This window comes from Scyliorhinus canicula, chromosome 7 (assembly GCF_902713615.1).
Source record: "Scyliorhinus canicula chromosome 7, sScyCan1.1, whole genome shotgun sequence".
NCBI lineage: Eukaryota > Metazoa > Chordata > Chondrichthyes > Carcharhiniformes > Scyliorhinidae > Scyliorhinus > Scyliorhinus canicula.
In genome coordinates, this window is record NC_052152.1 from 81502490 (window position 1) to 81516435 (window position 13946).

A 13946-nucleotide genomic window follows, 5' to 3' on the forward strand; every position below is an offset into this window, starting at 1 on the left:
ATTTAAGAAAGGTGACAATTTCAGGGAGCAGATCTAAAAATCTCTGGAGTACTTTTTGTCAACTTAACCACCTCACATCTGCATGAATGATTAGTTCACCCAAGGTGGCATCAAGCTCATCGAGTAATGATTTGAGCAAGCCATGTTGCAGAGCTCGGGTACAAATTGAGTTGGCGATCTTGACAACTGTTATGACATGAGAAAAGTCAAAACCTGGTCGCTGCCGGCGTGAACAGCGTGCGACCGCTGCGTGTGGGGCCTGTGGGGGGCGGAGGGAGAATCGAGCACCAGGGGGATGCACAGGAGGGGTCTGGCCCGCGATCGGTGCCCACTGATCGTCGGGCCGGCGTCTCTGAAAGACGGACTCTTTTCCCTCCGCCGCCCCGCAAGATCAATCCTCCATGTCTTGCGGGGCGGCGGAGGGGAGGACGGCAACCGTGCATGTGCGGGTTGGCGCCGGACAACCTGCGCATGCGTGGGTGACGCCATTTAGGCGCCGCCAGCTGCGTCATTCAGGCGGCACCGCTTTGACGCGGACGCCAAGGCCCGGCGCCCGGGATTGACGCGCTGTCGCTCCTAGCCCACTGGGGTTGGGAGAATAGGGGGCGAGGAGCGGCCTCCGACGCCAGAGTGAAACACTCCGGTTTTTACTCCGGCTTCGGCACTTTGTCTCCCTTTGGGAGAATCGCGCCCCTTGTCTTTGACATTTGTAAAAATAAATTAGTTTTCCCATCCTGGTGGAAGTGGTAGGTTTTTGTCCTCTTGAAGGCCCCTGGATCCTCGATCCTCATTTTGTCTTCAACCAACGTATTCCAAGTTTTGGTGCCTGCGAAAATCTAGTTTCCCAAAACCCGCAGAATTATGGCATTGTTCAGCAGGCAATGAGCTGATTTGCTTGTCATTACGAGAAATCCCGGGTCTTGTGCAATTTGGCAAGGTTTGGGAGGCAATGATAATCGTTTGTTCGAGACCCCAGGAACGACCAGTCAATCGCGATCGACTGTCTGCGGAGCCTGCACGTTCTCCCCATGTCTGTGTGGGTTTCTTCCGGGTGCTCCAGTTTCCTCCCACAAGTCCCGAAAGACGTGTTGTTAGCTAATTTGGACATTCTGAATTCTCCCTCCATGTACCCAAACAGGCTCCGGAATGTGACGACTGGAGGCTTTTCACTGCAACTTCATTGCAGTGTTAATGTAAGCCTACTTGTGACAACAAAGATTATTATATAATTATTATTATAATACTTGTGCTTCTGTTAACATATTAATGCATGACCTTGACTGTCTTCAGCCAATGACCTTTAATCCGCCAGTCATTACGTTACAAGATTCAGGCAGCACAGATTTTTGAATCAAAAACAGGATTATTGCTCCTCTCAGCTACAAGGGGCAAGAGATTATTGATTCTCTGTTCTTCACATGTCTATGTTCTATGTTTCTGTCTCCTCCGCTGCCCCCCCTCCGCCTCCCCCTAATCGTGGCATGTTTTTCAACAATGGAATGACTCGTGCATTTGCTGCTGGCGGGAAGGACTGGAAAATCCAGCGCTGAGGTTTAAATTCCATTGTATCTTTAGAGTCACTCTCCACCAGAGGCGGAGGTAAGGGTGGGAGAATCAGAGGGCCAGCCTGAACTGCAACTGCTTATTTATGTTTGCTCTTCAGGATAAATAATTATTGAATTTACTTAATGAACAAATAAGGAAATACTCCAGGCTCCAAATAATTCCCATTTTGTACAATAAATATTCCAGCAGCAATATTTTTTTTATTTATTAAATCGACATAACTCCAGTTATATAGTCGATTGGTCTTATACAACTGTTAGCTTTCACTGCAAACTCTGGAACCAGCCATTTCTTAACTCAGCAAAATGTTCTGTTTATACTTAATGAGCACCCCATTGCCACTAAACAATCCCCAAAGGAGACACTGCTCCAACAGCATTAGAATTCTGGTTGATGTGCAACCTTCAGTATTAATGAGAACTTCACCACTAACTAACGGACTGTGAAGGATGTAGTTGTTACAACTGTATGAGAGTCAAATTGCTATCCTGTGACTGTCTCAGGGCTCGAGTTCAGATTTCTGTTCTGATTATCGCCCTCAGCCAAGAACTTCTATTTCTGCTGTTTGTCACTTGAAAGCTTTAAAGAGGATGGCGATTATGAAAGTCTCCATATTAAGCGCAGGAAAATAACCAAGCATGTTTTTAGCTGCCTCACAAAAGTGAACTGCCTCAAACAAAGACAGAAAATACTGCAAATATGCAGCAGGACATCCATTGAGAAACTACAACAGGGCAACTGACATTTCAGATATAAACCATGCCTCCGGACTGCCTCAAACTGTATTTGGTTGAAAAACACACAATAGATCAGCCTGGGCAGGTTTCTTACATCCCAAATAAGTGATAAAACTGAGGCAAATCTCCTTGAATCATGGATAATATTATTACCACATCCTCTCACAAAAACTGCTTAGCCCCACTTGAATGTCAAGAGTATCCTGAAGGTACTGCCAGATTCAATTTTAACTATAGTTCTTCACCACCACCCAATCACCACCATCACCACGCCCCTCTGTACTTGGCTCTACCTCATTTTTACTCCCTGTGCACGCCAACTTAAATTTGCTTCCTCATATTTGGTACTACCTTTTCTCTCTTCCTTCCCCTCTATTCCATTACTGCTAATGATGCTACAAGAGAGCTACTTTCAATAGAATCACAGAATTCCTGCAGATGCCTCATTGAACTGAGTACTAGAACTGTTCTAGTACCTTTATCCTCAGGCATCTTGGAAACTTTTCTTAATTTCTTTAGTTTCCTTAACGAGCTGGATTTTAGCAATCTGCAACTTGTTTGAGCTGGACTTTAGCAATCTGCAACTTGTTTTCTTAACCATTACTCCATACCGTTTCTCCTCGCAAAGCTGAGAGAAACATTCCTTCTCTAGTCTCCTAAACCAACTGCCAAAACAAATTCAGCTAAAACTCTAACTCAAAAGCCTTCCTGCCTTAAAAGGTCCTCTAGTTGCTAAACAATGACGACTTGCTTCTTCCAACTCATTTATTTTTCATGCCATAACCCTCTCTGAGCACAATAGAAGCACAGTTGGAACTGAGCCAATCCCAACAAATACAAACACCTTTGTCCAGCAAGAATATAGCTATAGGTTTACTCTTCCTTCCACAAAAATATTAAATTCAACCCACTTAAAACTATACTTTATTTCTAATATTTACCAATACAATATAAATCCCTTTAAACTACCTTTGTTTTCCTGATAGCATCTTTACTTTGATGTACTTCCACCATATGGACTGCAGCAGTACAAGACGACAACACACCACTGCCTTCTCAAGGACAATTAAGATGGGCAATAAATGCTGGCCCAGCCAGCGACGCCAACATCTTTCGGTTGAATGGAAAAAAAATACTTAAATATTTATCGTGCCAGCTTGTGATCAAAATCAAATTGTAGGACTTCCACTCATTCCAGTGTCCTTGACTGCTTGTTTTAGCTGCTTTGAATCATCTGACTTTGATTTTCTTTCATGGCTACCTAAATTCCTCAGCCATTTTAAACAGACTTTTAATCCTGTAACTCTTGCAAACTTTTCCTCCTTTTGTCAAGCAACTTGAATCGCTGGACTCCAAATTTCTTCTCGGCAACTTGTTAGTGCAATGGCTCATGTCCCCTATTGTTTTCAAAAACACAATATATTATACTTAGAATTTTTATCAGGCAGAAGCAGATCAAGGCAATTTTATCCATTCGCATCTTCTTTAAATCTACCACAGTATTTGAATTCCTAAATAAGAACATAAGAAATAGGAGAAAGAGTAGGCCATTCAACCCCTCAAGCCTACCCTGTAAGATCATGGCTGATCTGATTGTGGCTTTAACTCCACTTTCCTGCCCACCTGTCCCCCGCATGCCCCCACCCCAAATGCTTGATTCTCTTGTCAATCAACAATCTGTTTAATTCAGCATTGAATACACAATATTTTGCAAATAAGCATTGACTCTTGATGTTCTGTGCTCTACTTTCAGCAGCTGCTTCCTTCTGTTTTTTTTGTCAAAAGTTTCTCTTGGAATTCTCCTCTCCATCACCTCCTTCTACTTTGTAGATAGAGTAGAATAGGGCTGCACATGACTTGCCTCAAATTGACACCGAATGGTGAATTTTACTCAGGAAGTCTAAAAAAAGATGTTTTGTGTGAATTCACAACTTGAGGATGGCGCAGTCCTCTCAGTTTTGATTGTGGCATATTGCTGAAGCAGAATAAAATTAATTCTACATCTTTTGTTATTCTTTCATTGTATGTGGGCATTCAATGCAAATCTCTGATTGCCCTTGAACTGAGTAGCTTGCAAGGCCATTTCAGAGGGCAGTTCAGAGTCTATCACATTGCTGTGGAGTTACTTGGTGGCCAAATCAGGGAAGAGAGCAGATTTCCTTCCCTGGAGGACATTAGTGGGTTTTACGACATCTGCAATGCGTTCATGGTCATCATTAGACTTTTACTTCCAGATTTGTATTGAATTTCATCATCTACTGTGGAAGGTTTTGAACCTGGATCCCTAAGCATTAGCCAGGGTCTCTAGATCACCAAGCTGGTGACAATATCACTATGTCACCAACTCTCCCTTTAGCCCATTTATACCAGGCCTGCAATGCTTGTAACTAACACTGTGAATAAAATGTTCCTGACACTTTCATGAGCAGAAAACTGATAAAACATACAGTTGTTTTAGTGTCACACAATCAGCAAATCTAAAATCAAAGACCCTTCAGCAAACATTAATGCCTGCTGGCAAACTTAATCAGCAAAGCAGAAATAACACAACTACCAAAACAGTTTTTTGGGATGGATAAACCTGCCATGGCTTTAGATCTAAGCTGGCTGAATAGTAATAAAAGATGCATACAATGGGTTCATTAGCAGGAGTGAAGAATACATCTGACACAAGAAACTGAAGAGCAATGAGACAGCTTAGTATTTACATTATGTTGTCAGTGATGTACCTGCTTGGAGTTGTTCTCCAATTTCTGTACGAGATCATCCCAACGCTGAGCAAATTCCTCAAGCCTCGCCTGTAACTTCTGAGCTACAACCTTATTTTTCAATGTCATGAGGAGATCCTGACAGAGGGCACAAAGTTTATCCATGATCTGTCGTTTTATCTCCAGCTCTCCTTTCAGAATCTGTTGATCAGGAAAAGAAGGAACTAAAAGGGAAGCCAACAAAGGTATGGATTACACTACTCACAATACAGGTATATCCCAAGACTAACTGAAAATACTGCATTTCTTTAGTTCTGCAGTGAACTCGAGTTTCTCATGAGATACAAACAATTTTGTAATAAAAAGTTGTAATTGAACTTTCCAGTCAAAATTGGACTTATTTCAATTGACAGTTAAAGTAAACTAATAACTCTCATATAGATATAAAAATTGTCCAAGTCCAGAATACTTCCATGGCATTCAAAATAACTTTTGCCTTTGAGGGTTCATGTCTATTACTTGCATTGTTCAGAAAACCGACATGAACCAAAACCAACATTGTGACATTATGTGTAATGTCTGGCACATTAAGAGTTAATGTGATACTTCATTCTACCACCAGATGGAGCTGGGGAGCAGACATATAAAATGGAATGCCTATCGGACTTCTGGGAGATGGTGTGAGAAGGAGTAAGGAGAAGCTTAGAGCAGGTGTTGAGTTAAGATCGATCAGTGGTATAGAGTTATGTAGCATAGATATAGTATAGTCTTATTTATTAGTTAAAACCTTGTAACATGTTCCAATCATAACTTGTGTAGTGTAAATAAACTAGCTTTGTTTGATAACATAGCCTGTTTGTCTTTGGCTACACTACAACTTTAAGCCATCCTGAGAAACTCACCAAAGAACATCCCATGCTACCAGGAGTGGAAATATTAAAATACCAAGTTCTCACATGGTACCAGGTAATCGTTACTGGGTAGTTTAGCTGGTATCAGTACAGAATAGAGGGGAAAAGAACATTCCCAAAAAAAAACATTCTCGGAGAAGAAAACATTTTTGGTTTGCAGGTTTAGATCGACAGTGTGGAAGCCTGTTGCATCTATCAGGTCAGACAAGTTGAAGCTTCATGGAGGAATTACAGACTTCAAAGCAGTTCAGGAGTTCGCGAAAGATTCCAATTGGAAAAAAACAGTTCAAATTCTACCTCTCAGCCTCCAACCTCAATGCGGCCAGTGACAAGCAAAATATTGCATTGTTACTACTAATGGCTGGACTGCTGGCTAGAGATTATTTAATTCATTCCATCTTTGAGAATGATGATGGTAAAAATAAGTTTAATGTGGTATTTGAAAAATGTAATCAGCATTGTGAGCCTCAAATCAATGAAAATCTCCCCAAAAAACTGCTCAGAGAAAAGGAACTAACGTTACAAGAATCTAAAAATAGAAGTTCCAAATTGTTTAGAGCGGGAATGTGGCACGAAAGTACACAATGTGGTTGATGTCATTGAAGATGTGGGGCAGCTAGAAAAACAGCGCGCTTCAGAAGGCGTCTATTTTGCGCAGGCACACTTGGGAAGAAAGCGCGATCCGGAAGTTGACCATTCTGCGCATGTGCATGACCATGTTGCGCGTGGGCACTTGAAACAAATAGCGCACTCTGAAATTCGACCGTACTGCGCATACGCATGACAAGTTTGTGCATGACATCAAGAGCAAGATGACATGTACACATTGTGGACATGCCCACTCAAGAAACAAAATGCCCATCAGTCAAAAGAAAATGTGCGAAGTGCAGCAAATTAAACCATTTTGCCTCTCAATGCAGAACACTTAGGAAATCTCAACGAAGAGCTGCAGAAGAAGTTTACAACATGAAAGAAGAAGTAAATTTAAACAAATTTAAAAATACAGCGGATAAATCCGACATTGTAGAAAATGACTCAGATTTGACAGATGTATTCGGGTTAGATGATTCTTGTAAGTAAAATTATTGATATAATAAATAGAATTCCACCAAAGATGGATGAAACCAATAAATGGATGGAATTGCATACCGGTACAACATCGGATAGCAGTAATCTGACAGATGGTGATGCTGATACCATTGAAGGCAGATGGACAATTCCAGTGATGCTGAATGCAACACTAATCAACTGCAAGCTCATCACAGGAATGAGTGCCAATCTCCTTAGCCTCTCTGATTTGAACCGCCTGAGAGTTCAATCAACCATTTTTGATTGACCGAAACAGCTGATCGCCTACAGTGAGAATGTGGTTAAAACACCAGGGGTATGTTTACTAGAAGCATGGGTGCACAATTAAAGTATCATTGTGCAATTCACTATTGTGGACACAAAGCTAGGGTCCATATTGGGAGCAAAAGTGTGCAAAGCCCTGAACCTTGTTCAGTGATTGTACGTTCCAGACAGCGTGAAGACAGAGGATCATTGTCACTGGCCGCGAGATATGATGCAGTCATCCGATGAGGACAGTGGTGAAACAGATGATGATCCAGGAGAGGAAGATTATAAAGGTCTAGCCAGTTTATTTGCAAGTAGTGATAAAGTGATCACAAGTAGCATACACTCTGTGCAAGACAACAGCGAGACTGACAGTTCTCAACTGGACTGTACAGAGGCTGACAATGAGTGCACTACTGAACAAATCAGTTAAGCGCACATCAATTGTGAATAGCCAACAAGAAACTGAAGACATCTTGGAGAAGTTGACTCCAGATAAGAAGACAAAGAGCTCAAAGATACCTGAGAAAAACTCAAGATACGTCAGATAATCCAAAGGGAACTGATAGTAAAACGTTCAAAAATGAATCAGATAAGCCAAAAGGAACTGATCTTGAGAACACAAAGAATAACGACAGAACAGCAGAATTTACAGAAAGGTACGACTTTGAAAACAAAGAACAACGAGCCAACCCAGTGCAATTCAATGGAAACAAAGTGTTGGGACTTGCAGTCACATTTGACAAACCATGCAGTATGGAAAGCAATCCAGATAGCAATCGAGTAAGGGACTGCAGAACATTATTTTGAAAAAAACATCATTCTGATAAATTTGAAGAGTTGGTACTTGCTCCAAAGCCAGAAAGCAAACCTGTTTTACCCACAAAGGAGACAAGAAATCAACACCACAAGTGCAGAAAAAAGACCACATCAGACAACAAAGGTGGTTTAACCAGTCGAAAACCTGATTGATTGAACTGATGACTTGTTGGTTATGTACCACACTACCCCAGTGAATATTGAGTACAGACGCCATTCATGAACTGTAAAAAGTTAATAACGACATTGTTAACCTTTCACAATATGCATATTCCCATACATGTATGTTCTTGAATCCATCCCAAGAAACTCAACAAAGAACATCACAAACAAGTTCTTGTAAAACGCAGCAGGCTTTGTCCCACGTCAATATGCCTGCTGACAGGAGGGAACCATTGAAGCTGAGTTTTGAAGCAAAAGAAGTCAAAATCACAATAGCTCGTAACTTCCTGCTTGCGATGGGAAGTCACGGGCTGTCGATTTTGAAATAGAAATGTGCGCACTTACCTGTGCTCTGATGTTACGAGGGACCTTCCATTCCCTTCGGCAGCCTCGGACCTCCAGCACCCCGGTTGCGCAGACACCAGTGCGGTGCAGAAAGAGTACAGCCCGTCCCCTTATGACGTGGACGGCTTGGGAACCCCAATTGAGGGCAGTCATTTAAACAATAGATTTAGATGGAAAACAACAGGTAACTATTTTAACAAGTGTTTTAAAGGGAGGTAAACATATTATTAAACAGTTTATTTCTTTTTCTTTTAAACAGACATTACGATTGTTGTTGATTTTTTTTAAAAGTAATTATTAATTTTATTTTATGATAAAAGGAGGTTATTTACAAGTGAACATACGTTTGGTTATTTGTTTTAAATCTGTACTATGTTATTATATAATTTTACGTGCAACATCCTTAAAAATGTTTGTAAGTTTTATTTTTGATTATAGTCATAAGATTTTAAAAGCGCCCCAGGGCTTTTTACTGTCACTGTCCTTGCAACATCTGACTTTTTTGATCAGCATTTATAGAATCACTGCAATGCAGAAGAAAGCCATTCAGCCCATGAAGTCTGCACTGACACTCTGAAAGAGTACCCTACCCAAGCTCATGCCCATAACCCCACCTAACCTTTGTACACTAAGGGGAAATTTAGCAAGGCTAATCCACTTAACCTGCACATCTTTGGACTTTGGGAGGAAACCAAAGCACTTGGAGGAAATGGCAGTGGCACGATGGCACAGTGGTTGGCATACCATCTCAGCGCCAGGGACCCAGGTTCAATTCCGGCCTTGTGTGACTGTCTATGTGGACTTTGTATGTTTTCCATGTCTACGTAGGTTTCCTCCGAGTGCTCTCGTTCTAGGAAACCCATGCAGACACGGAAAAATGTACAAACACCACACAATCACCCAAAGTCCGAATTGAACACGGGTCCTTGGTGTTGTGAGGCAGCAGGGCAAACTAGTGTGCCATTGTGTTAAATATGTTTCTGCCTTGTTTACTTAAATTATCTTATTAATTTATAATTATCGCAATTAAATGTTGTGTTCTAATGTTTCAGTAAGACATTTGTGGAAGTTTGTAAAGTTTAATGTAAAACATCGATTAACAAAAATTATTTTATAAATTAAAAAAAAACTTTGAAGCCAGTTAACATATAACTTTATTACTCTTTGGTGGTGATATTTGACGTTTCAGAGAAGCCAGAGCTCATGGAGAGGAGGAACGCTGATGTTGTGACCTTGTGGCAGCATGGTTGGGTGACCTGTACGGCTTCCTGCATGTGGAGAAGATAAAGTACAAGTTTTGGGGCTCAGCAGGTGAGTTTGAGAAAAGATGGGGGATGTTTGTGACTGTGTTTGAGGAGCTGTTCGTCACAAGGGGGTGGGGTGAGGGATGGGAGTGGAGGGTGTAAAAGGGGAAAATTCTGTACAGACTGTATAATTGATTGTTGGGAGGTATGTTTCCTGGGGTGTTTATTTGCTGTAACCTGTTTTTATACATGTTTCTAATAAAATACATATAAAAAGCAACATTTAACTTGATCAGCTGAACAATGACATCAAACTGCCTCAACGTTTACAAATTTCTTGCAATAAAATACATTTTCTCACTTAAACACAACAGTCCTGTCTATTTGTAAATGGGAGGGAGGTAACCAGGGGTGGAGAGAGGGAAGTGGGGGGGAAGGAAGGGAAGCGTGGGGGGGGGGGGGGGGGGGGATGGGGGGGAGGAGAGGGAGGGAGGATGGGGGAAGGCAATGGAGGGCAGAGGGAGGGGGAGAGTTTTAACAATTGTTAATTGACAAGTCAATGTCCAAAAACAGCAGCTGCCGAGCGCAGTGTCCTGGCAAATATCTTCTCTGACATAATTTCAGGATGCCCTTAGAGGTGGGTGATTGGGTCTCTGCAATACCTGTCAGACAGATAGTTCACATTAGCTTACAGGTGTCTTGCATACATCAAGTAAGGCATTAAACTTTGCTAAAGCATTTGAAGTAATCGCTAAGTAATCACAGGAAGACTCATCAACATCTCAGCTTAAAATACATTGCAAACTCTAAATGTACTTTGACTCTGAATCAGCAGGGAGGACAGGCATGCTAACATGTGTCCTTGAAGGAGTCAATAGCACCAGTATCGAGGCCATGATCATCCGAAACCAACTCCATTGGGCCGCCCATATGCTTAGGATGTCAGAGTCCGTACTACCAAAGTAAATCTTCTTCGCCCAGCTCAAGGAAGGATTCTGAACAAGACGAGTACAAAGGAAGCTCGTCAAAGGCACCTTGTGGGTCTACCTCAAGAAATGAAATATTGACATCAATGCTGCGGAGACATTTGCTCAGAAGAGACCTACTTGGAGGATCCTCCTGATTGAAGGGTCACACAATTTTTCGAGAACACCAGATGGCAAGAGGAGGCCTGGAAAACTAGCCTGTGAAAGGAATACCTGCGACATGCGTCCAAGTACCAATTCCACCTTTTGGAAACTCTTTCCAAATGAATGATTGAAGATGCAGCTCATCAGCCACGCAAGGACAAACAGAACCCGTGGCCAGCAACACTAATTATCTTAGGTGGACAATCATACCCGTTAGCGAGTGATCACTGAATTCCATCCATTACAGTTCCTTTAATGGAATCAACAGCCTCATTACAAACCAAGGTTCAAAAAATATATACATCTTCCTTTCATTTTATTTGCATTTAAACATATTTATAAACACTAAACACTAATAATCTAAAACTTTAACCGACCAAACAATGTCTCCTGCCTCTGCTAGACTGAAAGGTTTCCGTGTAAATAAAAAGGTGTAAAAACTCACCAAATGTCCAGGTAAGTGGCCCAAGTTAGTGCTGCAACTGGATTTTTCATTCAGTAGCTTAGGCAAACAAAAAAGAAAATACTGGCCGCGCGCTTCCAGCATGCATTTTTGAATGCCCGCATTTCCGGGTCGTCACGCTGTACATGTGCGGTGCATCAGAAACTTAAGTTGCGAATCCTGCAGGAAGTAGCAGGTTACTTTTTCCCCCACTCTCCCAAAGCTCTGACTTCACACAATTTAAGGACCCAGAGGCCTATTATATTTTTACCCAAGTGCTCATTTGTTATGGGCTTCTAATGTATTCTGGTCTCTACTAAATAGATGGCTACATAATGGAGTTGCATTTGTCCTGGTTATCCCGCAGTTGATATAGCCCTCCCAGTACTTTTGGCAGATGCAACATCATTCCAAATTCGAGGAGTCAAAATTATGTTGCAGAGTATTGATAGAATAAAAATGACAGAGATGGGGGTGCTGTGTGGTGGTGCTGAGTAAGAGAAGTCAAAAATAAATCTGCCAGCTATCAACATTAGAGCCTGTGATGTCCTGCACAAACAATATCCCTGATAATCAAAGGTCTGCCTCACTTACTTAGGGATAAGAAACCTTTCCTGACTGACCTTTTGCTTGTTTGTTTTCCCCAAATCAATCAAGATAAGGTTCTTCCCAAGTGAGGTGTACGCCTTAAAACAGCAGCTGGCTTGTGTTTTCTCAATGGATGCTGTCTGTACTGCTAAATGTTTCCTGACTTTGTTTGAGACACATTTTGCCTTTATTAGGCAGCCAAAAACATGATCAGGACACTGAATACAAGAGATTTCAACATTCTGATACCCGCCAAAGGTATCAAATAGAAAACAACAGCAATAGAACAGCCATAACGTACTGCGGGCGGGCCTAAATTGGTGCAGTGCAGGACTTACAGCCCTCACTGGGAAGCAAGTCATGCCCTCACGTGCCGCTGGCTAATCAGATTGGCTGACAGTTTCAGCAGTCCTGGCCGGCAGCGTCAAGAGTGATTTAGAGGATATTGCTGGGACGGCAAACTGGCCCAAAAAGAAGGCCCAATGGATTCTGGAGCAAGATAAGTCCAGGATTGTGGTGGGGGTTGGGCAGTATATGGAGGTGAGCGAGGTGTGGATGTGATGTTATTAACAGTACTGTCTTGGACGAGTTTCCCCCGATGCGCAAAGGCATCTGAAAATAGTATCCCGCCGTCTTTCCTACCCATCAAAAATGTTGGGTTTTTTTGCTTTAAACATGGCTGCCCAATCCCACCAGACTGCCTACACCAGCCACATTATGGTGTCACAATGTATAATTGGGATCAATTGGCTTGTAAGAAAGCTCAATTAACTCTTGATTATTTACTTAATTATGGTCGGCGCTTGTCCACCTCCATCCTGTGGGAGGGGAGTTTGGGGGTGGGCAGGACGGTAGTGTGAGTTGATACCTGCCCTATTTTGCATGCCCCCCTCCTGCCAAAAACAACAGACCCAGTGGGCTCAAGAATGTTGTTGGAAATGTTGTTTTAGAATGTTGTGGATTGTCTCAGCCGGTGTGATGGAATTTGTCACAGCTTACAAAAATGTGAGCAGAGTTTTCAGAGCAGTTTGTTCAATGTGGATTGGCCTGAAGCCAAATCAGAAACATAAATATTTGTTACAATGCTATTTGCATACTTGATAATTAACCAAATGCATGAATGAAAGATTACTTTCAATAACTATTGCACTCACGGCTAATTTTCTCAAATTAGCGACCATCTCATTTTGGTCTCTGAAACCAGTTGTCTGAACCTTATTCACTGATTCCTCTTTCTCCATTAGCCATTCATCGAAAAGGCACTATAACAAACAGGAGATGGCAGAAAATGAATCAATAATTAATATATCAGACGTGTTTCTCATAGTACATGCAGAAACTGTATCAAGCCAGCAGCAAACTTTAACATTTTATTTCAGAAAAATACATGGAAATGAAGATTCTTTGTAGTAAAGGCAAAATGAAATTTAGCACCAATACCATATTGAGTAAGCAGGGCTGATCTCCAAGAGTTTAAATGCGGTAAATTACGCGCTGGTTTTCATTGATCAGCCAGTTACTATGATTAGGTGTTCAGCAAAAGGAAATCACATTCTTGCTTATCCAGAAAGTTGATATAGGTATAGCATGAAACTATAGTCCTAATTTCCAAAACTATGTCAAATAAACTGAAAATTCCCAGCACTTAGCTTTACCTAAGCATGAGTAAAGGGCTGCAGCAAAACCCAAAATACTGGGAACTGTCTCCAAATATTTTGATTCATAGAAATTGGCCTTGCTATTCTGTCTTAAGTATGGGAACAGAATATTCATTTTAGACATCTGAATTTGATTTTGCAGCATTGATATGACCAGAGCTTTTGAATATCTTTGCACCATTTTCAGCTCATGGCATATGGATATATTTTGTTTGGGCCACAGGGATAAGGAAAAAAATAAAGCTTTCTTAATACAGAACCATAATCATTTTCTCAAAAACATTTCAGACGGCTTTCACGA

General features: G+C 41.5%; 1 protein-coding gene across 10 annotated transcripts in view; it reads right to left on the reverse strand.

Moving 5' to 3' along the window:
- Positions 1-13946, reverse strand: part of dmd (dystrophin) — a 2667466-nt gene that overhangs the window by 1671138 nt on the left and 982382 nt on the right. For all 10 annotated transcript variants that reach the window (XM_038802261.1, XM_038802266.1, XM_038802267.1 and 7 more), the window contains 2 exons: positions 13142-13249; positions 5033-5212 (listed from right to left, as the gene is read on the reverse strand). In XM_038802261.1, the coding sequence (XP_038658189.1) occupies positions 5033-5212; positions 13142-13249 (288 nt within the window). The remainder of the gene's footprint in view (positions 1-5032; positions 5213-13141; positions 13250-13946) is intronic.